Below are 26194 nucleotides of genomic sequence, written 5' to 3' on the forward strand. Positions count from 1 at the left end.
GTGGTAGTTTGTTAGGGCAGCCTGAGCAGACTAATGCATTTCTCATCACAAGATCTCTTGCCAATCTCATAAATATAACATTGGGGGTTCCCAGCGCTTCATAGTATGGTAACACACTTTGTGAAACAGTATCCTACCCAGCCTTTGGCATCCTGCCCTTAGCCACTTGGGTGGAAGTCAACCCCTGTGGCCCTTCCCAGCCACCAGAGTGCATGATTCCTCCTGTCTCTTCACTATTTTTAAATATTTTAACTCTTTTGGACTTTATAACCACCTTGTAAGACAAGCAAGAAAGTGTCGGTATCCCTATTTTACAGATGAAGAGATTAGAAATCAGAGAATTCTGGTGAATGGCCTAAGATAATAAGTTGCAAAGTCAGTTCTTAAATTCAGGTCTCCCATTTCTCACTTCGCCTTATGGCTTCCTGGTCGACGCTTTTCCATGCTCTGGTCTGAGCAGAGCTATCTGTCCGAACCCGTCTTGGACAGGAGATGTGGGCCGCCTTTGTGTTTCATCCTTCCTCAGACTCATCCTCTTCCCCTGTCCCCCCGACACCCACGTGCGCACATACACTCATTTGTTTTCATTCCCCCTCCATAGTGTAGCGTGGCCTTATTGTCATAGCGACAAGGAGCTCCTCCTTTCCCACAGAGCCTGGAAATGAGAGAGAGACAGTGTGGGTAAAAGACGGGGAGCTGGGGAGGGGTGGAGAAATCCCGGGAGGCTTGACAAGAACACCGCAGCCTCTGCACATCCGAACCACGCCCTGGCCGGGCGCCACGGAGATCCCATGCAGGCCCCACCGTGGGTTTGCCTCCAGCCACTCAAGGAGACACCTTAACACATGGTATGCACATGGTCACAAAGCTCCTTTCGAGGTTTGCCCTTCCTCAAGCCTATTGGTCTGTGTTAAGCTAAAAAAAAAAAAAAAAAAAAATCTGTTTGGAATCACAATTCCTGGGAAAATGTCAGCTCTCAGCACCCATTGTCTCTGGAGCCTGCATGCATCTTCCCACTTCCGAGCACGTAGACGGTTTGCAGTGAGCTGCGTTTGGGCGAATGGGCTGTTCGTGGAGGGCCTATTGTTCCTTAGCTGCTGAGCACAGAGGTCTGGGCCTGTGTGAGGAGGAAGACCACCAGGATCGCACCAGCCAAACAGGATTTCTGCCGATACGTGGACCAGTGAGCTCGTGTGTACCCACCCCATTTCATTCTCCCTTCGAGTCGGTAAACTAGATTGCGTCAAGGCTTATTCCCTTCCTTCAGATGGGGCTGAGCATTGGGAGGTTTGGGAACAAAGATGACTCCCCTCACCCCTGGGTCCCTGGAGGCTAACCTGCTTCTTCGTTGAGTCGCCTGCATGCTGGAAAGCAAGTGAGCTCCGATTCTGCAGCAGAAACTGGGCCCCGCCCCACCTGACCATTTTGAGTGCTTTGCTTTAAACATCATCTAGCTGTACCTCGTGCCACTAGTGGGGAGCCGGGACCTGGAACCTGCCTCTCCTGGAGGCCTGTGCTGTGCTCTGTGCCAAGCGGCCAGGCCTCCCCTCCTTGGACCTGCATGCTCTGGCTCTCCCCCTGCTTCCAGAACGGCATCTGGAGACACAAACTGGCACTCGGTGACATCGAGGGGCTGCCGTGCTGGCTGTGAAGCCCTGAGGACATGGTCTGTGCTAAGCACACCCGAGTGCGTGGGCTGTGAAGGAGCTGCTGCCATGACCCCTTTTTGCTGCCTGAGAAGCGGACTCTGGTAGCTCTGCTTCTCCCCGACCCCCAGCTTGCCCGCTATGCAGGCAGGTCCCCTGGGAGGAAGGGGGACTGTCCCAGACCCTCGCAGGCCATGCACCCCTCTTTGTGCAGGCGTCCTGGCTGGCCACCTGTTGTTAATCTAGCCCTGGTAATCCGCTCTGTACTGTGTCAGCAGTGCAAAAGGGCACTGTTAGTATTTTTTGCCGACTTCAATTAACGTGAGATTTCAGAGGCCCCTCTGATCACATTTCATCTGTCACAAGTCAGGAACAAAACAGACAGGTTCCAGTTGAGAGGAGGAAAGAGAAGGAGTTTATTGCAAACAACAACCAAACAGACAGTTTGGGCTGTGCCCAGCCAAGGGTGCTCTGGGAGCGTCCAGCTGCTTCCGCTCTCCATTTGGCCCCAGGCCTAGGCCCCTAAGTCCCCTTCTTATTGATATTCCCCCCTCCCAAAAAAGATGTAAGTGCAATAACTTACTTTAAAAGGCAAGAACGTTTCTATTAATATTTTGCTATAATGTAGTTACATGGTGATAGGCAGTAAAACTTTATGGAACTGACCTCATTTTTTTTATGCATTTTTCTGAATTTTAATGTATTTTTAATATATATTTTAATATCCACCCCAGGCCATTAAGCTAAAGGAGAAGTTGCGTTCATACAGGGTTAAAATATCTTACAATGAGAACAGTCAGTATTGGTTGAGGTTCATGTTCCTTCTAGCGCTCAGCTCTTTGCAACCACCGCACACCCACACGGATTGTTAGACACTGAAAACTGTCCTTCAAAATCAGTAGTATAAAGGCCTAGCTCTATGTACGTAAATGAAGGGGGAAGGGAAGGGGGCGGAACTAGGTCACGCTTTGTTCACTGGGACACCTTTCCTCCCTACAGCATCCTTCAGGAAGTGAAGCGGGGTGGGTGCGACTTTGCGTTGTCTTCTCATTCTTCTCTTTCATGGTCATAGATTATTATCCTGGGGGCCAGTTTGCCAGCCATCCTCCCCCAGCGAGTCCTGTTTGCCCCTGCACCTGACAGTCAGGGCCATCGGGCAGGCCAGAAAGCCCTGGAGTGCCTCTCAAGAGGTTCTCCCCACAGCCCAGCCCAAGGAGAGGGTGGCTGCCTAAGTAGGGTCCATGGTCATTTTCATGGAACATTTCCTCTTGTCTATCCAGCCGAAATGAGGGCAGAGGGGGCGCTGGAGCTGGGCTCAGTGTGGCCACAGCAATGTGTGCTGGGGCCCCGCCTCGCAATTGCTGCCCCACCCCTTTGCAGTGTCTTCAGATTAACCTGGCCACGTAGTAGTGAGAGCTGAGAATCAAGTATAGTTGAAAACTCAAGGAAAGTTACAAAGCCCATGTCCTCCAAGTGCCACTAAAGAATTGGGGCCGAGCCTCTTCATGTGCCCCCAGAGCCCTCTCCTCCCAGGCCCCGGGAGTAGTGACAGCATCTGAGGGTGGTAGCAGCACCTTAATGTCAAGCCTTGGCCACAGAGACTTACCCCAGCAGGACCAGCAGCCCAGTGCTGGGGAGGCTGGCTGTCGATCTGCCCACCACCCAAGCCTTCAGGCTTGTATGGCCATCTCTGCTGAGATCCCAGGCAGGTAGCCTAAGGAAATCCTCATGTCTTTTGCTTATTTGCTTAGCAGTGACCACAGAGCAGGTTGATTCGCCTCTCTGCCTGCCTTCCAAGGGAAGCCAGCCGCGCCTCGGAGGTTCACCCAACCTTGCTCGATTATCACATGAGCTGCAACGGGAACACCTCCCACCCCAGAACACAGAAGGCCTGAGCTTTCCTGCCCGACTGGGAAGGAACCAGCGAGGAGAGGGAGTGACTCAAGCAGGGAGCTGAGCTGCTGAGCGAGGCGTGAGGCCCAGGGCGTCATGCACCCGCCATCTAATGTCCACTAAGGCCACCGTCAGAGCCTGGGCGGTGTGTCCGGGCTCCTCTCTCAGCTTTGCTTCAAGTTAAAGGCAGCTGTGGCAGCCACTTCTCCACTGGGGGCCAGCGTCTGCTTATCTCCATTGTCAAGGGATTGGGCTAACCAGAGGGTTTCTGATCCCCCCTACCCTGCTCGGTAATTCTGTGATCTGAGTGGGACAGGGTGAGGGCAGGCCTCGGAATGAGTAGCCACCTGTGGGGAGATGAACAGGGATGCTGTAATCATTGAGACTGGTGTTTGTCGGTGGGACAGGCAGCCAGAGCCACTGGGCCTTCTTCTACCAGAGGCTTTTTCTTCTCAGGCCTTTTGGTTGAAACTTGCCTGACTTAAGTCTCGCCCAGCCATAAAGCAGACACACAGAGGTGCCAGGGGCACCTTCCAGAAGAATGCATTTTGAGCCCTCTCCCTCTGCCTTCCTCTGAGGCGATCCCGGTTCTCTTCCTCTGTATACTGATTCTCTTCTGGGTGAAGACATACCTATGGTGAAAGTTCTCATGTCCTTCGGCCACTAGAGCATTTAAGGAGGAAACGGGACTGTTCCCAGCCTTAGGTGGTCTCCTCCTTTCCCTTGCTAGGCTGTGGGGAGTCTGAGTTATTTCAGTGAACCTCAGAACTGGAAAAGGCTCCCTAAGAGCGAAACCCTTAAAGCCGAGCCTTCGGGAACATCTAATTCAATGTCTAAGACCCTCATCACTTCTAGAAGATTGATTTTAGAGCTATGGTTCACAAAGAGGTCTGACTCTGGTTGAGGGAGGCCAAGGCCAGACCCTGTCCCCAGTCCTATCTCCGGATCAGATGAGAACACAAGGCCAAGGTCAACCCTGAGCAGCTCAAGGGCAGAGGACCCTGCTCCCCCCTGCCCCGCCCTAGAGGCCACCTGGCGTCCAGACCCCCTGCCCCATAGGCCTGGCCCTCCCCACGGACGGGATCAAGGCAGAAGGAAAAGGCAAGTGCTTCTCCCCAGGGGCTACCTGCTGGGGACCCCCCAGGGCCCTGAAAGGCCTGCCTTGGAGGATGGGCACTGTGTGCCACAAGCTTCGGTGACAGATGAGACCCAGTGCCAAAGCCCAAGCTGTAGGTCTCAGGTCAGGCAGATGTAGAGTACCACCTCCCAGCCCCCCACAGAAGGAGGTGCCTTCCAGAGGGAATCCTGCGCCCACATCTGGAACAGAGCAAGCAACCCAGGGGAGCTGAGCCCCTTGAGCCCTTCCAGAGGCCAGAGAGAGTGACTGAGATTTCCGATGCCCTAAGGGGATCTGCCCGATGCCTGGGTGACTATGGAGCCCCCATCTGCCATGGAAGGCTCTCTCTCTGGAAGGTATGACGCTGTGCCAGAGATGGCCGATGAGGGAAAGGCAGCATGGGGCCGTGTAAGGGCTTCCCTCTCTTCCTGGAGGCTGAGCATGGCCACACATCCTCTAGCAAATCCTGCACCCGACTCTTGACCGTCTGCCACTGTGACCCCAGGCCCTAGCTTATACATCCCAGGTGTAAGTCCTTCCATGCCTGGTCACTGCTCAGCCCCGGCAAGTGACCAGGATGGGCAGGGGGAGGGAGATAGGTCCTCCTGGAGAAGCCTGACCGAATGGAGAATGGAGCCATCCTGACCTGCCCACTGCAGCTGTCACTCTGCCCCAGCAGCGGGATCAGGCACGCTGGAGAGCAGAAGTGTGAGCAGGACCCCCCGCCCCCACCTGGACACCTCCCTGAAGGCCTTTTTTTTCTCTAGAAGTTTTTCTTCCTCCAGCACCGTGGGCACCACGGGGAGTCTGCATCCTCCCCGTGCCGTGTTCACCCAGACCCAGAGTCTCCGGGGTGCAAGGGCGTGGGAACGTGTGCCCTCGGGCACTGTCCATCCTCCTGACGCCAGCGTTGCTGGGTAACAGCAGGACTCTTTGGTTCCAGCTCCTTTCCTCCTCTGCCCATTACCTCTGGGTGTGTCCAGCACAGGGGACAACCAGGGTGGGGACTCCTCCATTCGGGGCAAAGGCGAGGCAGGTGCCCCGGGTCCAGGAGGTCAGGTTCCGTGGGCTTTTAGGAAGAGAAAAGGAGACAGGAGGGCAGGAGGCTGACTCTGCGGGGCAGCCTGTTCTTCAGACACAGTCACAGGCCTGGCGAGCCACCAGGGACCACACAGAAGAAGGAAGGACGGATGGACGGACGTGACCACAACTGCTGCCGCTGCTAGGGCTGGATGAGGATCTAAACTTGACTCAATGGTTAAACCAGGCAGGATGGAGGAGCAGGAATGGGGAGAGGGGGTCTTCAGCTTATAATGGATGCAAAGCTGCGAAACTCGGCTACCCGGCTTCCTCCACCACCTCTAGCCAGGAGCAGGGGGCTCGGCCTCCATGCCAGGGAGGGGCAGGGGCCTGCTGACCCCTCCCCCCAGCAGTCCACGGGGCCTCAGACTTGGGGCGGCTGAAAGTGCTGAGGGTCAGGCCCCTGGCCCGCGCCAGGTTCCTAAGAGGAAGGTCGAGTGGGAGGCTGGGGGCCTGGAAAGCATGGGCATGGCCAGTGCCCCGAGGCGGGGGAGGCACAGGGATGGGACTGCAGGGGCCCTGTCATGTGGCCCAGGAGATGGCCGCACTGTGCTCCTTGGCCTTCATGCGGAGGGCCGCGATGCTCGAGGTCTTCCGGTCGGGCTCGCCGTTGAGCTCGTAGCCGTTGAGGCCTGGGCTGAGGCCCGTGGCTCCAAACAGGCCGCCCATGTGCGTCTGGCCCACGTGACTGCCAGCCCCGGAGACACTCAGGAAGTCGGTGACGCCGCTGGCCCCAGAGCCAGGGGGGTGGGCGTGAGGGGACATGCAGGCTGGCACCGGGTCACAGGGAACCACGCAGGCGGGCACTGGCGAGGCGGCCCCGTTGTTGCCGATCCAGGACGGGTTCTGAATCTGGGGAGAGGGAGGAGGGAGATGTCACAGGCCGGCTGGGGTATGGGCGGCGTGAGCACATAAGGTCATTCTCCCTCCCCGCGAATGACCCCTCCCCACTTAGGAGCCCATCATTACGATGAAACCATTCTCGAATGTCTACTTGGGAGCCTCTCAATACTTTTGAGGCCATTCAGATGCCCCCAGGAGGACCTAGGTTTTATGCTTTGGCTCCTGTGTTCCCTGGGCCAGGCCGGCAGCAGATAGAAATTCCGTATTAAGGGCTGAACTTCAAACTTCATCAAGGGTCCAGTAAAAGGGCTGCCCTTGGACCACAGCTAATGAGCTGATAGCCTCCGCCTCCGCTGGCTGACTTCCTGACTCAGACACAGTTGCAGACTTCGTCTCTCCATCCGTGGGCTCCTTAGGGTCAGCCACTATGTCTTACTCACCTCTGGCCCCTCTGTACCTGATACATGGGAGCTAACCACAGTTCGGGGGAGCCTTAGCACCGGAAACGCAGGCTCTGGGCTTGCAGGTTGTGGGGGTGGAGAGGGTAGGAGTGGGCGCTGGGGGCCTAAATCTCCCAGAAGCCAGGGTCAGTGGCCGAGGTTCTAGGCACTGACTCCTTTGAGGCTTCAGAACTCACTCAAGATGGATGGGGCTGCCTTAGTAGACGGTGAGTGGCAATGAGTGAATGGATGGAGCCGCTGGATGCCCGCATGGCTCGGGGTGTAGAGAAGACCCAGGCAGCAGTGGGGGCTGAGCTGGGCACCTCACCTCTGATCTGGGCAGCTGTACTCCCTTTCCCTCCCTAGCTTCTACCTCTGGACTCCATTTTCCTCTAAGCGTTTATAGGGAGGTAGAGCTCAGGACTCAGCCCAAAATACATCTTTTCAAGAGTCCTGGGTGGAGGGGCAGGGTGAGCAGGACAAGCTTTGAGGAGGAGAGTGTGCGCCTCTCAGCTACGCACAGGGGATTCTCGGTGGCCATCAAGCAGCTCACTGGCCTGCCCCCCACCCCCTGGTGTTTCGAGCGCACTCAGAGAAGGCGTTTAAAAGCAGAGCGAGGAGGGACCTCTGTCCCCAAATCCCACAGGTGTGGTGACAAGAACTGCTTGCAGACTGACTTTCCGTTGGGTGATGGGGATTTGTTGGCTCTCCCCCACCCCGTCTTTCAAGAGGTCTGGGGCACGTGATATGTGGTGCTGCAGGTGAGAGGGATGAGCTTGGCTCTGCGTTGTTTTCCCCCCTCCAGTGTGTGGGCAGCAGAGATCAAGGCCAAGGAGATCCATCGTCCAGGGGACAGAGGGATGCTGGGATTGGGGAGGGAGAGGGAGGAGGAAAAGATGAAGGGACATAGCAGGAGTTGAGGCAAATGGTGTGTACACATGAGACACCCCACATTTCTCAGCCTCAACCCCAGGCCTGATCCCGGACCCGTTCCACAGGAACCCCAGCGAGTCCCAGCGGGGTGTCAGGTACGCCAGTATGGAGAGTGAGAAGGGGGCTTAGGAAGGTCTGGGCCACTTGCTCACTTGTGGGTACAGCTGGGCTTAGACCTGAAGGCAGAGGCCATGACAGAAGGCCTGAGAGGGAGAAATGGCCACCTCCATTGGATAGGGTAAGGGGTGTCAGGAGTGGACTTGGCCAAAAGTACATCTCTCCCAGCATTCCGGTGCCTGACATTACTCATATTACTTCTCATCTCTTTGCATCTCGCCGAGGACTCAAAGGCCACTCACTGGCTGGCAGACATCTAAGAAGATGCTCCGGGGAGATGGACGGAAAAGATGGGACGCAAAAGCCTGGGAGAGCTCACAGCACGCAGAGCAACCTTTGTGAAATTGCGTACTTCAAAAAGTACTTTTGCAGTATCTAATTTAGACCATACGTATCCTTACGGGGGGCAGGGGCAGGTACTTTTATAATGTCTCGCTTACAGGTGAGGAAACTGAGGCTCAGAGAGCTGTGACTTGCCTAAAGTGAGAGAGATCTGGAGCTGGGATGCCAACCTGTCCTGGGACTCAGGACTCCGTGTTCGTGCCAGCCTCACCTCAAGTCCTCCAGAGGTCAGGACTCTGTTTCCTGGGGATACTGATGGTTCCCGATGGCCTCGGCCTGTCCCAGTTCTGACGCCCATAGCAAAAGTAGCAAAAGCCGCAGAGGACGGAGCTACCCTCACGGCCCCAACTGTCCTTTCCCTAAAGTCCAGCCAGGCCTGGGGTCAACACGTGGAACAGAAATGGCTCTGACCCACCCACGTTCTAGGCATGAGGGGGCACGAAGGGAACTTGAAGCCATGAGTCCCATCTCAGAGGACCTGGGTCGTTCTCGGAGGTGCCCGTTCTCAGGGTGCGTGGAATCGCGGGTTGGAGCAGGCGGCTCAGGGCAGGGACTTACTTGGGCGTAGTTCTCAGCTCGGGTGAGGAGGGGCAGCTCGTAGGCAGTGGAGAAGTGGGTTCGGACCTGCTGCATCTGCCCAAAACGCTCCCTCTTCCTCCACTTGGCCCTCCGGTTCTGGAACCAGACCTACAGGAGAGAACAGTCGTCACAGGTATCAGGCCCCAAGCTGGAGGCACAAGCCAATCCCTTGAGCCCTGACAGGCCATGGGGCTACCCATAAGCGCTGCTTCAGTCTTTACCCTCGAAAACTTGCAATCTAGAACGCTCGACACAGAGAGTCAGGAAGGCAGCTTACCCCCGACTAGCCATGGCTATGCCCTTGGGCCAGGAACTCCATTTTTTCCAAGCTTTAGAATCTGGAGTTCTCAAAGTCACTGGAACAGGCAAGTGTCTTGAAACATGAAACACATCAGCAGTCACTTAGCAGTCATCCAACCACCCCCGACATGGTGTGGCCGTCTTCTGTGGGCCACAGACTCTTGTGGAGAACCCGATAAAAGCTATGAATGCTCCTCCAGAAAATCGTTCTACTAATCACGCACGGTTTTGCCACAGTTGTCCAAAAGGTTTCTGGCTTCCCGCGGCCTATCGGCCCAGATTCCCGACCTCCCTCCGTTCTCTCTGCAGTCTTCTTGTTGGAAACAGTCTCCCAGCTCAGAACACCCCGTGTTAAAGGCCCTGTGGATAACGGGGGTTCGGCTGGGCAACAGGCAGTCAGGGACGACTTCCGGGAAGGGAGGTCTGGAGCTGGGCCTCAAGAGTTGGCTGGAGGGAGGAAAGCCCAGGCCTGGGTTCAGAAACAGCAGGGCACATTCAGGAGACCTCGAGAGGCCATACGACCCTGCTGCGGGGAGGATGGGAAAGAAAGAAGGCGGAAGCAGAAGTCAGGCTGCTGAGGGCCATGGACGTCACGTGCAAGGGTTTGCCCTTGGTGCTGTCAGTCGAGGCCGCCGTGAGAACTCTCGCACAGGAGAGTGGCCTGATGCTGAGCAGGAGTGGAGGCCATCTGTCACTGAGCATGGGAGGGTGGGTGCTGGCCTGACGGAGGATGACAGGGAGGGTGGTCTCTGAGTCAGGCGAGAGAGCTAGAATCTTTGGTGGGGGGATGAGGGAGCATTTTCTTTGTTAGCACATTTCTGGTAGGCTGAGGATTTTCCCAGAGTTCATGGGCAAGAGTTCACCTTGGGGCCTGTTACCCCTGCCCATGACTTGGGATCATAAGATCGGGGACAGGATGAGGCCGAGCCAAAGGCAGCCTTTGGAGCTCCCCAGAGGGAGATTTCTGTCAGCTTGATGTGTGCCTACCAGTTGACTAAGTTATAAGCGGGTACACCCTAACCCACACCATCAACAGCCTGGTGGATGGGGAACACAGAGCAATGACAAGGACCTTGGCTGCAGAGCCGCAAAGAGTCTTGTCAAGCTCTTACCAGGCCTAGGCACTGAGAAAGCCAGCTTTCCTCAGGTACGGTCCCAGCCGTGTGGGTGGAAATACTTCCTGTCCATCGTGACCAGTGCCGCTGCAGAGCTAGTGTCCCCAGAAAGAACTCTCGGTTATGAGTGCCACGCTTCCTCAGAGGAGGGTGCCAGGGCTGGGCCTGAGGGGGTGGACGGGCTCCCCACAGGGCACCACAGAGGCTCCCAGGCTTGGCGAGGCTTCAGGTGTAGCCAGGGAACGGAGTGCACCTTGGAGCGCTGGCATTGCCAATGGCCTCAGTTTCTGCATCTGGAAAATGGGCCAATATCCGTATTGACATCCCCATAGGGCTGGCGCCCCATAGAGCAGCAGGTGAGCTAGAGGGGACATTTTGTCAGTTTCTAGAGCACTTCACACTTGCTCCTTTATAGCTCCTGACCGTTCTCGCTGTCTCCTGCTAGAGGAAAGGAATCAAAAAAAGAGGGAGTCTGCGTGTGTCGGTTAACATGGGAGGGTAGTGGGGAGGAGGGAGTGTGTGACTGCGCTGCACTCCCTCCCCCAGTTCCGAGTATACTTGTGCACAAATGCGTACACACACACACACACACACACACACACACACACACACACACACACACACACACACCGGCTGACACTTCTTGCAGAGTCACTCCATTTCCCTCTCTTGACTCCATCCTCCCTGGAAACTGGCCCTCTCCTGGGCTTAAAGTCTCGGCCCTGACCCAGAGCCTCCCAGGGCCCCTTTTCCTCCGAGGGTCGTGGGGTCCAGGCTCAGGCCGCCCCCCGTGAGTCAAGGGCGGAGGGGTCTCATCTCTGTGCTGCTGAAACAGGATCCCCCTTTATCAGTGGCCTGGAGTTGGGGGCTGGGGGCAGGATGAGAGAACGCATCAGAGGAGCTTGTTTCCATTTCATGTTTAATTTCCTGCAGGCTTAGCTCAGTCTTTCCGCTCCTTCCTCCACCTCCCAGGGTTTTCTGTGGGGGGAGCTAGGGAGGGGGGGAGAAGCCTGCTGGAGGCATCAAGATGCCTTGTTTCTTTCTTTGGGGGTGGGGAGAAGGCAAAGAAAAGTTTACATAGCCGTCACTGCAGGGGTTTCCCTGAGTTTCTGTGGGCTCTGGTCCCTGGTCCCTGTGTGGGAACGTGGAGGTGGAGAGGTGCTGGCGGAGGCGTCACACAGGCTCTGGAAGGGCCGGGAGGGACGGAGGAAGGAGGCCAGTGTCCAGAAAGGGGCCTGGGAGGAAAAGAAGTAGGGGGTGATGGAATGTGTGTGTGTGTGGTGGAGGGATTAGCTAGTGTGGGGGAGGAGGATGCAGGGGAGAGGGGAGATCTGGTTATCTAGGAAGATAGATGAGCAGGCGGGGGAGAGGCAGCAGAGATAGCACGGTCTTTGGGTAGGGGTTGGACTGGGGTCAGGCCGAGGGCTTTATTTGAGGGCTAAGGATACAGACTGTGGGAGGCGGCCCAGCGGTGGGGGAGCAGGCTAGTGGGAGTAGAACTGCCCACCACTCTGCCCTGGGACTTACCCTGTGCATGAGGCTGGAGCTTTTCTGCCCCGATCAAGGCTTACACTAAATTAGCCTCTCTGGTCTTCAATCTCCTCGCATTTAAATTGGGTGGTGGCAGGAGTATCCTCATGGCCCCCTTCTGTGCTGACGTTCATGGGCCTTGAGGCTCAGAATGTCCTTCTATTTCTGACCCCTGGAGCCTGGGCCTCTTGAGAGCTCCATGCCCTCCAGCACCCCCCCGCCCCCAGACACTCTGTGCCCCGGGCCTGTCTCCACCGCACAACCCCAGGAAGGAGAGCGGACCGCGAAATCCTGGTCTTCCATTCTGCATGTCCCACCCCAGGACCACCCCGTTCCCTGGCCCACCCCGGCATGGGCCCACTCAGCACAGGCCTCTCCCCAAGGAACCAACCGTGTTGGCAGAGGCCTCGCTAACCGCAGCCCATCTGGGGCCAGGGTGGGGTGGCCCAGGGCGAGGGAGGGAGGCCTCTGTCTTATTGTCTTCAGACAACCAGCTGCGGAGATTGGAATCCCAGACAGCAGAGAGAGGCCCCTTCAGCCCCCTGGAGTAGGGCCAAACCCCAGGCTTCTTCCCAGGAAAGGTCCTTCTGGGGGCCCCCATCGCCTCCTCCCTGTCCCCACCATCACTCTATGCCAGGCACCTGGCTTCCCACCAGCCGAGTCTGGGCCCTGAGCAAACACAGCGGTGGCAGGCAGGAGTTCCCAGCAGCGCTCCCGCTGCCCCACAAGGCACTTCCAGGCTCAGGGCTCAACCCAGAGGTCTGACGCACATGAAGATCCCACCCACCCCGCGGCCTTTATACAAAGAAAAGTCTCGAAACAATCTGGCACGTGTCCTGGTACAGCAAACTAAAGGGAAAGCAGCACTGGGATGGAAGTCAGGAGTCCCAGATTCTAGTCTCGACACTGCCACTGAGTCACTGTTCCCGAGTCGTGTGATCACAGGCAATGACTTCCCACTTCTGGGCCTGTCTTTCGTTGTTAGCAAATGAGAGGACCGGGTGAGAGGACCGGGTGATCTCTTCCAGTACTAACATTCTATAATTCTACTGTCCTCCCCTTAGATGATAAGATATGCAACCCCATTAGGGTTTCCCTTTCTGCCTTGGCTGCCAGGAAGCTCAGGGTTGAAATTTGTGCTCAGTGACAACTATGCTCCTAAGCCTAGATTTACCTTCCCATTTCATGAAACTGTTCTTGTTCTTAGATGAAAATAGTATATCTTTAATTGTAACTTGCCTCAACTCCTTTTTGGAAATAGGCGCATGTGTATGTGTGTGTGTGTGCGCGCACACGCATGTGTGCAGAGAGAACAGTATTTTAGGTGGATGGTGGTGACTGAAAAATGCTATATGTGCCCCAGTGTCGTTTCCTTGTTTTGTGCTGGAAGGGCCATCTTTCTTTCGATACCAAGCGAATTCTGCTCCTGGGCTCTCCCATCCATGCATTCGTTAGTGGTGCACACATACACACACATATGTCTACGCATCCGACACAGAAAATGAATCGATGTATCCCACACCAGCACAGCCCTGGAGAGAAATAAAACAGACAGACTGCCCTTGGGAGCTCAGCAGTTAGACGACCCGAGTGTTCGAGATCACTTAGGATGGCTGCATCTTTACTGGTAACGGCCAATCCTTTTTCACATTAGCCATTGTAGGTGAAAACATTTGCGGCCTTAATGACGAATGCCTCTGCCTCATTAAACAGAACATAGTGGAGACTGATGAACCTTTTATTGACGTCTTAGAAAAACTCTGCCCAAGATTCTTTAGTGAACTAACGCAAGAGGGGGCGCCCTAGGGGCCTGCTGAAGAAAGAAGGCCTTGGTCTCGGCACTGAAAGAAAAACCCCTCTGAGCTGAGCCGAACTGCTTTAAAAAAAATTCCTCTTTTTCTCTAGCTGTTAATTTCCCTAGCCCACTGACAACATCTTATTTGCTATTTCTAACATTCTCTGGGGGAGAAAAGCAGACTGGGCATGATATTTATTTTGTGCTAAGCCGAAGCTTCAGCTTTCACGCATGAATTTTGTTACCTGTTTTTGGGTACTCAAAGGTTTTGGTTCCTTTCTGGTTATTTCTTTGCTGAATTTAATGCAGAGAGAGAGAACACACCTCTCTGGACAAAAGAGGTTAATCGGTCCACATATATTTATTTTTTGCCCTTGTTGCTCTGAGTTCCACTTTCTTTAATTGGTAGGATACAGTGATGAACAACCAGACAGTACCTGCCCTTAAGGATTCACATTCTAATGAGAGGAGACAAACAGATAGAATAATTTAAGCCAGTCATAAATTCTACAAAGAAGATAAAATAGGATAACGTGTTAGTAGGTAACCTGGTTTGGTTGAGTTGTGCTGTGCTGAATTGTGTTGGGCTGGATTCGGTTGGGTGGTGTTGAGTTGTGTTGCGTTGCGTTGGTCTGGGGAGGGCTGGGTTGAGTTGAGCCGTGTTGGATTTTGAGTCGGGTTGTATTATGCTGTCTTATGCTCTGTCGTGTTGGGTGTTTGGGAGGTTGAGTAGTGGTAGGGGCTACTGCTTTAGCCATGTTTGGTCAGGAAGACTTCTCAAAGGAGGTACATCTAGTTGGGACCTCAAAGTCGGAAGACTAGGCAGTTCTCCTGGGCAGAAAGAAGAGCTGGATTGCTCTCGGTTTCTGGCCAATGGGCTGCTGTGGATGTCTTTAACTTTTCTTTAACTTTGTTCTGTTTCCTTTCTAAGAAACAGGCCTTGCAGATCAGAGACCAGTCATCTTCTCCTTAGTGAAAGGGCCTAAACCCTCACACCACGTAGAGCCCAGACTACAGCTAATAGGCTTCCTGCTCCTCTACCGAGGGCCCTCCTTCATTCCAGTCCCCCTCCAGCCAGAGCAAGAAGTCTGATATTAAAGCGAGTGAAAGCAGACTGGCTCTGGCCGAAGCAGAAGCGTGAGGGGCGGGCTGGGAGCCTCTGGGGCTCTCTTTGGACTGAGGTGAAGGATGTGGGGCTGAGGGACCATCAGGCGGTCTCAGCCCACGCCACCAGCCCAGGAGCCAGGCCTGCTCACCCGTCCCACCCCAGACACCCCGCTGACCTGCACGCGGGCCTCGGTGAGGTCCGTCCTCATGGCCAGCTGTTCCCGTGCGTACACGTCGGGGTAGTGGGTCTTCTGAAAGACCTTCTCCAGCTCCTCCAGCTGGTAGCTGGTGAAGGTGGTTCGGTTCCGCCGCTTCTTGCCCTTGTTGCTCTCCGAGTCGGCCTTCTCCAGCGGGCTGGGGAGGTCGGCGCTGGCCCGGTCCTGCGGCCCCTTCACCCCGGCCTCCTTCACACTGAGGTAGCTGCTGTCCATCCCCACGGTGTCAGAGTCAGGCGGTAACTCCGGCTCACTCAGGGAGCTCTCTTTGGCTGACGGGGGAGGAAACAAGGTCAGAAACTGATGGTTGAATCAAGCGAGAGAGGAAGGAGGGATGGGGGGGCCACCTCTGCCTTTTCTCTCTCGGGGGCACATTGGATTCGAGGTCAGAAGGCCTGCGTTCTAATCTCAGCTTATCATTAACATGCTGCGTGACCTTGTAAAGTCTCTTTCCCTCTCTGAGCCTCTTTGCCATCATCTCAGTTCAGCATCAATGTTATGTGACCCTGGGTCAGCCAATCTGACCTCTGTGACCTTTAATTCCCACCTCACTGACCCCAGGCTTCTCCTTTTGGAAAAAACCCCTTTGCCAGAACTCTGTGGGCATGGAAGATGCTGACCCAGTGCTTTGGACTCCTGGGGTGGAATGGGAAACTCATTCAGCAGCCACGTCTGGCTCACCTGGGCTTGGGGGGAGGAGGAGAGGCCAGCATCAAGGCAGATAGGAATGCCCCTCCTTTCCTGGCCTGGTCCACTTTAAGGTTCAGCAGGAGCTGTGGAAATTCTGCCCTAAGAATCCAGTGCTGAGGAGTCACATCCCCTTGCCCTCTATACTGGTCTCAGCTACTGGCCAAGCAGTGTCCTGCCCCTCCTTGTGGGCCTTGGTAGGTTTACACAAAGCTCAAGGCCCAGGCCCACAGCCACTGCCGTCTGAAAGAATGAGGCTTTGCCGACCAGTTCCTAGAAGCTCAGAGCTGGAAAGGACAAGTCAACCCATGCAGGTCAAAGAGGAGGAGACAGAGGCTCAGGTGGGAGGGGGTTGGGAGAGTATCTTGTTCATGTCTACATGGCTCAGTTAGCACCCTGGGCAGACAGGCTGGCCTCAGAGGTTAGAGCACGGACTCTAGAGCTAGGCCCCAGGGTGCGGCTCCCACAGCCACGACTCTCCAGCTGTGTGCTTCAGACAGCTCACTCAGCCGCCTGGTGCCTCAGTTTTCCTCCCTATAAAATGGGAGATGAAGATGCCTGTAGGACAGGTGTCCTCATAGCTGTGAGATTCAAGAGGCCGACGTGTAAAGCACTCAGCTAGCTATGTGGGTTTCTGCCAGTGTCATTATTCCAAGTTCTGGTCTGGACTTGTGAACAGCAGAGGACTCTGCCCCTGGAGAAGTCCTCCAAGTGGGCAGACCCTCCCCAGAGCACCTGAGTGGCACTGTGGGAAGGGCATGGGACTGGTGTGGAGACAGGGGTGTGAGCCCCACTCCAAGTCACATTCTCTTGTCTGTGACTCTTGTGGAGTTAGATAATGTAACCGATTAGTAAGAGGCTTGTGAGGAGCATCTGACAAGAACTTTCACTCGCACAAGGTCTGACATCGCAAGCATGAGGGTCACTCTGACCCTCAGTTTCTTCTTCTGCACATAGGTCCAAGCGGCAGGCATTCAGTATGAGGATGCTGCCTCTAGCCCAGGTCTCCTAACTCCGTCCGGGTCCTGGGGGCCGAGACGTCAGGTTCACGCTCATCCCTGGCTTTCTGTGTGTCCTGGGGGAAGCTGAGAGGGACGTTTTCCTTTGTCATTTTCAGCTCCCTCTCCAAGGCAGCAAGAAAAGGGAGTAGAGGTGAGTGGGCCTGGAAGCAGCTTCAGGAGGATGTTTCTGAGGGGTCACTACCGGTGCTGATGCCACCGGGGTGGTGGGCCAGCCCGCACGCATCACGCACGACGCCCACGTGAGCCCAGGCACTCGCAAGCTGCTAGGGCTTCAATGACAGCATTATGCAAACTGTAGCTGGCAACTGGGGCCGAGAGCTTTCAGCAAAGATATTTATCTTCCTGGCAGACAAATAAATTTTATGTTTTGGGTTTTTTTTTTTTTTTTAAGAGAAGAAATCCCACTCAGCCTCACAAAAATAAACATTTCTGTTATGCAACTTCCTGGAGGCCAGACTGGGAGGGGGCAGTGCTCGCCCCTCCTGCCCTTGCCCTGCTCCCCAGGCCTCATCCCATGACCTTGTGGACCCTTACAGCATCCTCTGGCATCCAGCCTGGGATTGGGACCACCCCACACAGCCATAGCAGCTGGGCTGCACAGAGGGAGCTCCATGTTATCAAAATCGAGGGTTGGTGAGGACCAGCTCAAACGCCTAGTTTTAACTAGGGGGAAACTGAGGCCAGAGAGAGCGCAGAGAATGGATGTTAATTGGTCAGAGAGTGTGGCCTCTCAGCTCCTGGGTCTTTGACCTAGGAAAAGCGGTAGGGGCAGAGGAATCCAGGGGCCTCACATAATCAAGGAGCCCTGCTCTGCTCATCCTGGGGGCAGAAGGACCAGCTCCTGAGGCTGAGGGAGTGAGATTGCGGCCCCCCCGAGAGGAGCCCCTCAGTGCTGAGCCAGTTCTAGTCTTATCCTGTGGGGAGGTGGCAGAACGTCCCGCCTGCCACGGTGAGAAGTAAGAATCCAGTTTCCCCACCTCCAGCCTCCCACTGAGACTGAGCGAGTCAGAGAGAGATGGGGAGACAGCACCGGGCGTGCAAAGACCACCAGACCAGGAGTTGGGAGATGTGCTCTTGGTCCAGCTCCAGCACAGACTGCCGTGACTTCAGATGACTCATTTCACGTCACAGTCTCGTCCGCAAATGGGAGCAGGCATGTCCCATCTGGACTGTGGAGAGCAGGCAGGGTGGTGTCCATGCTTCAGCCCGGTAGAGTATTCCTCCCATCTTAGTCATCGGGGGACCTCCCCTTAGGATTTGGATGGGAGGAGAGCGGGGAAGGTTGGGGGCATGTCTGGATCCAAGCAAATGGAAAGACTGAGAGATGGAGGAGTTCCAGCAAATTGGTGCTTCTGGTCCTCAAAGAGGAAAAAAAGCCTCCTAATCTCAATCTTGATTATTGTTCATCTTGTTTTAAATCCGGAGGCTGGGGCCCTAATTTAGACAATAAAGAATTCCTCCAAGGTTCTGGGCAGAACGACAAGTCAAGACCCTCTCAGGTTCTCAGTCCAAAGGTCCCAGACTTGGGGGCATCTGTTTCGGCCTCCTCCCAGCCTACATCATCTTTGGTGACAGAGAGCTACTGCCTCCAGGACAGCTGGACGATTTTTCCTTAGGTCCAGCCTGTCTCCTGTAGGGTCTGGCTTGAAACCTCCAGGACCTTCCCCAAGACAGCCCTGTGGACATTTGGAGCTAGCTGCCCACCTCTCTGAATGTTTCGTCTCCTGAATCAATCTCAGGTATAGTTCCCACTGCTGTTCCTCAGGTGTTCCCCGAAGTTTATTGGGCCTGTATGAGACTGGCGGGTGCCAGGGATGGGCTGGGTGACAGTGCTGAGCTTGGGCAGAGCTAGCAGATTGCTCTCAGAGTATATGACCCTGGGGCTAGGGCTGGCTAGAGACTCGGCATGGTGACCTGAGGCCTGGGTACTCTCAGGATCCAGCTCTCTCTGCAGTGCCCTCCTCCTTGGTCCCCCTCGCACCCACCTCCGGCCACCCACCCGGAATGTCCCGTCTTTCCAGATGACCTCCAAGGTCCAGTCAAGCACCAGCTTCTCCAGGAAGCCCTCCCAGACTGCAACAACCATACAGATCCCCTCTGTCTTCTGCTCAGCTGCTCTAATTCTTGAATGTCCAGCTCCTCCTATAGAATGTCAGTTCCCTGAGGGTTGGGACCTCGTGCCATTTGTCCATTTCCAGCCCAGGGCTTAGCCCAGGATGCGGCAGGCGGCAGACATGCAGTAAGAAGTCGCTGAAGAATAAATGGACAATGTCTAACAGACACTACTGAGCTCTCACTCTGTCCAGCTACTTTTGTGTACCTACTGTGTGCCAGTGTCCTACAGCGGACATGCAGGAAATGTTGTTGAGCAAGTGAATGAACCAATTCATCCTGGTAGACAATGAGAACAGTGGATAGGACATATGAAAAAGAGGCACTCAGTGACTAATGCCTCCATTAAAGTCTGACAGCTGAAGCAGTGAGAGAAAGGGTCACCGAAGGAGAGACAGTAGAGGGCCAGGACGGATATTGAAGGATGTCCCCATGCGGGGAGCAGCAGGGAAGTAGGGAGGGGCCGGGAGACAGAAGGAGAAGCAGAGAGGCAGGCTTCACGGAGGAGGCTTGGGAATTTCAATGTCCAGGAAGCCCAGTCCAGCATCTGCCAGGAACCAGCTCCGCGCCCGCCACACCACCACACTGGAATAGAGGAAAGGTCACTGGGAGACCCTCAGCAGGCCTGCTTCAGGCCAGCGGCACCCAGCATTGGCATGAGGCTGAGCGGCAACAAGTCCTGCCTGGGTCCAGGCCACCTACCTGCGGGCCTGGCTCTCCCCTGTCCTCCCTTTGGCAGCTTCCATACGGACTCTGGTCTGCTCACGCCCCTCCCGTAGTGGGCTTTGGCTGTGGGGCCCAAGACAATGTAATTCCGACCTGCATCTTCCCAAAAGAACGTCTTGATGTGGAAATAAACCCTGGACTGACCAGAGGAATCAACTGCTGTGCATAAAACATCAGGTACGCACACCAGGGTGGCCACGATGGTTTTGCACGCCCTTCAAACAATCCTAGGTAAATGCTATTCCCATCGACCACTTCTGACGAAGTGGGAAGCATTGGGTTCAAGGTTATATTCTTAATCAGGAGCCAAAGAAGGCCCTTCGGTCTCTGCCTGGTCTGTCTGCTGGACAGTCCTGGCTGTTGGATTTCGAGAAAACCTTTCTTTATCCCCTTAACCTCTACCCTTTTGTTCAACCAACGGTATCACTCTAATCCAGTCTAATCTTTTTTTTTTTAAGCCCTTAGCTTCCAATGGCCTTGTTTTTTTTTTATTACCATGATTTAAAGAGAAGGAACTTCTAAAGCCATTTGGGGAGAGGGTGCTGGAAGCGTCCGTGTGTGTAGTCCTTCCTTGTGTACGGGTGTGTACCCTTGGGCCTGTGGTACAGTCAGCAGCTGTGAGCGGGTGTGGGGAACATATGTGGAGTTGCCTATGGAGTGTGCATGCTTGTGTGGTCAAGCGCAGGCACACAAATGGGATGTGCATGCCTGCGGGTGTGTGTGCTATTGTGTGTGGGTGAATGTGTGAGTGGCATTAGCCTGCAGATACACATGGGTGGGTATGGACACAGGGGTGTGTGTGTGTGTAGTTGTACATAGGTCCTTGCATATGGAGTGTATGTCTAAGGGGTCTGAGTAATTTTATCCTCTATGGTTTCGATTACATCTATTTTTCCTCCAAACATCTGCTTGGCGGGGGACATGCCGCACGCTCTGTTGTCGGGTGAGCTGGCCTCACACGCCCTGTGGCAGAGCGCACAGCGTCGATGTAATCTCCTTAAACAAAACAGGCCAGCATGAGGCCCTTTCATGCTATTTAAAGGGCACCGACTAAACCCACTGCTGTCCAAACAGACATGTGGAGGTAGGGTGGAGGTTAAAGGGTAGCCATTGATCATGTCCCCAGCCCACCTCAGCCGCCACTGGGCTCTGTCCAGTGCTCAGCTTGATGTCCCTAGTTTAGCTCCAGGCCCAATAAATAAGGCTGCAAAGGGCAGTAGTCACTGGGGTGACATTTTGGCAAACATGCATGGAGTCCGTCTCTGTGCCCTGATGACACAGGCAATGTCCCTGCCTCAAGGAGCTGCTGCCGATCTGCAGAGGGCGTAAGCGCAAGGGCCTGGGCTCCCGTTCACCAACCCACACAACTCAAGCCCTAAAAATGCTTCTCAAAACAAGGGAAGTCCGAGAAACCGTCACCGACCACAGGAGGCTAAGGAGACATGAGGACCAAGCGTAACGTGACATCCTCGACGGGGTCCTGGAAGAGTGAAAGGACATTAGGGAAAAACTAGCGAATCTGAAGGAGGCGTGGAGTTTAGTTAACCGTAATATTTAAAAATAAATAAATAAAGATGGGCGTAATATTTGAACAGACATTTCACCCGAGAAGATATGCAAGTGGTAAATGAGCATGGGGAACATGCTCCACGTATTCCCTGCCCCAGAAATGCAAACTAAAAGTCCAGTGAGATATCACCACACAACTACTGCAATGGCAATAAAAAACCTGACGCTACAAAGCGATGGCAGGGACAAGGAGCAACTGGAACTCTCAGACATCGCTGGTGGGAAAACGGCACGGCAGTGTCTCGTATCATTAAACACACACTGACCGCCTGACCCAGCCATCACACTGCTAGGCATTTACCCTAAAGAAACTAAGACATTATCAGGGAGGAAAAACACCACCCCAGGATGCAAATGTTTATAACAGCTTTGCTCATAACCTCCCCAAAGTGGAAATAACCTAAATGTCCTTTAACAGGGGAATGGCTAAGCAAGTCGTGCAGCTGTGCAGTGGGTCACCACGCAGAGAGAAACGTATCGACTGTCGGTACAAGCGAAGGCACGGATGACTCTCAAAGGCAGCCTTATGGTCTGTAAAAGAAGCCAGTCTCAAAATTTGCGTGATGTATAACTTCACTTGCTTATCGTATGACGTTCTGGGAAAGGCAACAGTATCAGGATGGAGAACAGATCACTGCTTGCCAGGGGCTGGGGGAGGGGCAGGGTGTGCCCACAAAGGGCTATACTGGTGTGTGTGGACTCATTCTGTATCCCAAAGGTGGTGGTGAGCCCATTGATCTGGACAGGAATGCGTTAAAATTCATAAAACTGTACATCCCCCCAAATTTAATTTTGTAGCATGCAATTTAAAAAATAAAAAAGATGTAAACCATAGGGAAAATACAAAATTGTGTTTAAATATATTAAAGAAAAACTGATTAAGTGAAAAGTTTGTATGTCTTCACCCAGAAATCCCACTTCTAGGAATTTATCCTAAAGAAGTAATTATGGCTAGGCACAAAGAATTAACCAGAGAGAAAGTTCATCATGACATTATTATACAGAAAGACTGAAAACAACCAAAATATCAGGTAATAGGAGATTGGTTAAATAAAGGATGATATTTCCATAAATGGAAGATCCATTCGCTATTCTTTATTCTGCAGGCCATTTCTTCCTTGGCATTGAACACACATTAGTATATATTTATTTGGTTTCCCCTTTGTTTATTGTCTCTCCCTTCCATAAACTAGGGCATGTATATGAATATATGTGTTTTATTTACCCCTTCTGTCTAATGCCTAGTATCGTGGCTGGCGTGCAGTAGGTGTTCAATAAACATTTGATGAACAAATGCACGAAACTGATGTTACAGAAGAATAGCATTTTACTACCTAGAAAGATGCTCACGAAATATTAAGTAAATCTCATTTGGGAAAAAAAAAGAGGGAGGAGGGGTAAGTGGGTGGGTAGAGTATCCGTCCTTAGAAAATACTAGAAGTTTCTAGAGATAAGAATATGGGTAGAGAGTCCTTTTTTTTTTCCGGTATGAATTAATTTTCTATTTGTCCTACTATGAACAGGAATTACTTTTATCATTTTGAAACGTTATTTGAAAGCCACTGTCAGAATCCCGAATGACGCCTCCTTTGGTTGGTGCTGGATGCTGCTGTGAGAATCTGGGAGGCGGGAGATGAGTGCAGTTGGAGTGGGGTGGGCATTGTCCACTGTCCTCACACACTGGGCGCCCCATGACCCTGAGCCTCCTGCATACTAGAGACTCCCAGAGCTCGGGCTCAAGTTCAGACCATCTAAAGGCTTTCTCTGCCTTCAGGCTCACGGCTCTCAAATCCAACAGGAAAGAGAGTCTAAAAGTCACACATCTGATCATATCATGACCCTCTCCGAAGAACCCTCACTAGGACCACCAGATAAAACACAGGCTGCTCCGTTAAATTAGAATTTCAGAGAAACAATGAATCATTTTTTTTTTTGGTAAGTATGTCCCAAATATTGCATGGGAAATACTGATACTAAAAATGATTCATTGTTTATTTGAGCAGCCTGGTTTTGTCGTTTGTTTTTCGTTAGATCTGCCAACCTTACACACAAGCCTTACGGTGGCATTCAGGATTCCCAGGCAGGACAGGTCCCTGCCCGCCTCTCACTTATATCCCCTCATTCCCAGCCCCACAGACCTGCTCCCACGCCCCATTGCGTTCACCAGTGGCTTCAGGCGTCCGCGTTTCTGCCCGCGCCCTTCCTTCTAGCTGGTGTGTGTGTCCTCCTGCCCCTTATACATCTGGCGGATTAACTACGGCTATCACCTGTCTGTCATTCTCGTAACTTTTGTGGCTTCTTTTTCTCATTACATGCACTTATCTGTGTTCTATACGAAACTTCTTAAAAATCAAGACAAACCAAAAGAAGAAAACTGTAACTCTCTCTCTCTCTCTCTCTCTCTCTCTCTCTCTTTCTCACACACACACACGGAACACATTTTTGTAAACGTTTTTGTTAACGTAACACTGTCCTGTCCATGTCTCCATGCTGTTCGTTCTATACTCTTCTACCACACCGTTTTTGATGGCGGTGCGGTATTTCAGCACACGGACAAACTATTTTATTTAATCAGTCCTTTACTGTTGGGTACATGAGTTTCTGATTCTTTGAAATTATAACAGGCCTATGAATGAACATCCTTGTAAAATCCCTTAATACGTTCATGGCAATAACCTTGGGAAAAGCTCCAAGAACTAGAAATACAGAGTCCAATCACATACGCACCTTACAGCCTCTGATACGCACGGCCAGGCTGTCCTCTAGAGACATGCCAGTCAGTTTCCTCTGCGACCAGCAGTGTGCCTGCCTGCTGCAGGGCCAGTACGGGCCACAGCGTTTTTAAAATCTTTGCCACTATAACGGATGAAAGCGAAATCTTGTTTGAAGGTACATTTTTTAAATTAACGGTGAAGTTAAACTTTTTATTTGTTGTATTTCTCTTTTGTGAATTGCTTCAACAGGGTTTCCAAGGCTCACTGTGAGGGCGAGCCCTTCTCCCCGCCACCCCCACCCCATCCCTGGATTGGGCTTAACCTCTTAAACATTGAATTCCCTGCCGTAAAGCACCGGTTTACTGGCCTGCTCCCCCTAGACTGTAAGCAGTTCAGAGCAGGGCTTCACTGATACATTGCTGGGTCTGGAGCCAGGACCTGGGCTCCTGCTGTTGGTAGCATGGGAGCAACTTTGCACACCCTGCTGAGGGTGACAAGGGCATCCATAGGAAAGGGACCCAGACCTCGGTCCCTCAGCACACACTGCTTGTGTTGAGTGGCTGCGGGATGGGGGTGGGGGAGTGGACCTTGGAGGATGAGAGCGCTCAAGGAAAGCAGCCACAGGGCAGGGCACAAAGGACCAGAGCTGGCCCTGTGGGCAAAACTCTTGGCATTTTTTTTCCTCAGTTCAATCAGTATTGCCTGAATCCCTGTTGGGGGGTGGGCGAGGTTATGGAGGAGGCTCGGCCAAGATTGAAAAGTCCCTGGGTCCTGGGATGCTCTGCTCACCACAGAGCGGGTTCCCTGGCTCCTGAAGGAGGGTCCTAGGCCCACACTTCCGGATGGCCAGGATCAAGACTGCAGTTTCTCATCCTGGCCACCAGGAGGCACTGCAGTCCCAATAAAGTTCTCGCCGAAGGTGGCGCCCCAGGGCCCCAGTCCCTGATTGAGGTTTCTAGAATTTGGTGAAAGACCAGCCCCTACCTGAGAGAGTATGCCAAACAAGTAGTTACGCAGTCCTACTGTGTGTCTGCTGCTGTCTTAGCACTACAAGGGACAGAGTTGGGTGAGGTGGGTCCTTGCCCTTGCACACGGAGCTCTTTCCTCCTCTAGTTCTGAGGATTTTCACATTCTTGACTCATTTTGATCCCTTCAAAATTCCCACATGGTGGCTCTCATGAGCATCTTCATTTTACAGATGGGAAAAGCGAGGCTCAGAGAAAAGGAACCCATCGAATGTCACCGGCAACAGAGTGGCAGGCCTGACCTGAGCTGCTTTTATTCCTTAGAGTTGCCTTCCTTTGTGGAGAGCCCAGGGAGTCCTGGCTGTCCAGCTGCTTGCAAATGAGCTGAGCAAACAACCCCCAAGATCCCCAGCGTTTTGGCGAGCTGGCTTTCTATGTGGCTGGCAGATTTGTCACTAACACCTCTGTGGGTTCTTCCAGAGGGAGGCATCAGCAGAGGCAGGGCTGGAGCCCCCTCCTCCATCCCTCCATCCTCAGGCAGAAGCTGGCTCTGTTCTTCCCACATGGGGAGGGGGCGGGCAGTCTTTCTCTGGTCCAGAGGATGGAGGGGGCTTCCTGAAGCCAAGGAAGGAAAAGGAAGTAGCACTGTACTCTCCCTGAAAATCAGGAACTGTGCTTCGTGCTTTACCCGGCATTAGGACATCTATCGTGCCACCACTGCCACGGTTACTGACTTTTACAACAACCATGGAAAATATCCCCATTTCACAGCCCCAGAAATAGAGGCCAGAGGGAGTAAATGACTTATCTAAGAGTATACAGTAAGAGGCCGAGCTAGGGTTTGAACCCCAAGCCTGGGGCACTTCCTCTGGACCCTCCTGGGGCAGATGCTCTGTGTGGGCCAAACAGTCAGGAGAAAGGTTCAAGGAGGGAGGGGAAAAGATGGGGAGTCACAGGAGGGTGGCTTCTCTCAGGTGTCTCTAAATCGGCCCCATCACACCCCACCTTCAGTGCTGGGCCTGATAAAACCACCCGGATAGAACTTGACTGAACACCCGGGACCTCGAATGTGGACCAATGCCTTTTCCCAGGGCTTGTTTTCAGGATATCCTTCATCCCTCAGCTTCCACCCCACTAATTCTTTCTCGTTACGTCTCCGACGCTGTCTTGGTTTACATTCATTTTCCTCTAAATACTGAAGTATTTAGAGGTAAAGAGGCATATGTCTGCAACTTTCTCTTCAGCAGTTCCGAAAGAAAGAATATGTGTAAGTGTATATCCGTATATATCAACCCAGATACAATATATACCTAGAGAGAGAACACAGAAAAAGATAGATACTGCAAA

General features: G+C 53.4%; 1 protein-coding gene across 1 annotated transcript in view; it reads right to left on the reverse strand.

Annotated features, from left to right (window-relative positions):
* Positions 1–2072: 2072 nt before the first annotated feature.
* Positions 2073–26194, reverse strand: part of ALX4 (ALX homeobox 4) — a 41359-nt gene continuing 17237 nt past the window's right edge. The window contains exons 2-4 of the mRNA XM_039867559.1: positions 15014–15324; positions 8970–9098; positions 2073–6588 (exon numbers count right to left, since the gene is read on the reverse strand). Of these exons, the coding sequence (XP_039723493.1) occupies positions 6259–6588; positions 8970–9098; positions 15014–15324 (770 nt within the window). The 3' untranslated portion in view covers positions 2073–6258. The remainder of the gene's footprint in view (positions 6589–8969; positions 9099–15013; positions 15325–26194) is intronic.

Source organism: Pteropus medius, unplaced genomic scaffold (assembly GCF_902729225.1).
Source record: "Pteropus medius unplaced genomic scaffold, Ma_sr-lr_union100, whole genome shotgun sequence".
Lineage (NCBI taxonomy): Eukaryota > Metazoa > Chordata > Mammalia > Chiroptera > Pteropodidae > Pteropus > Pteropus medius.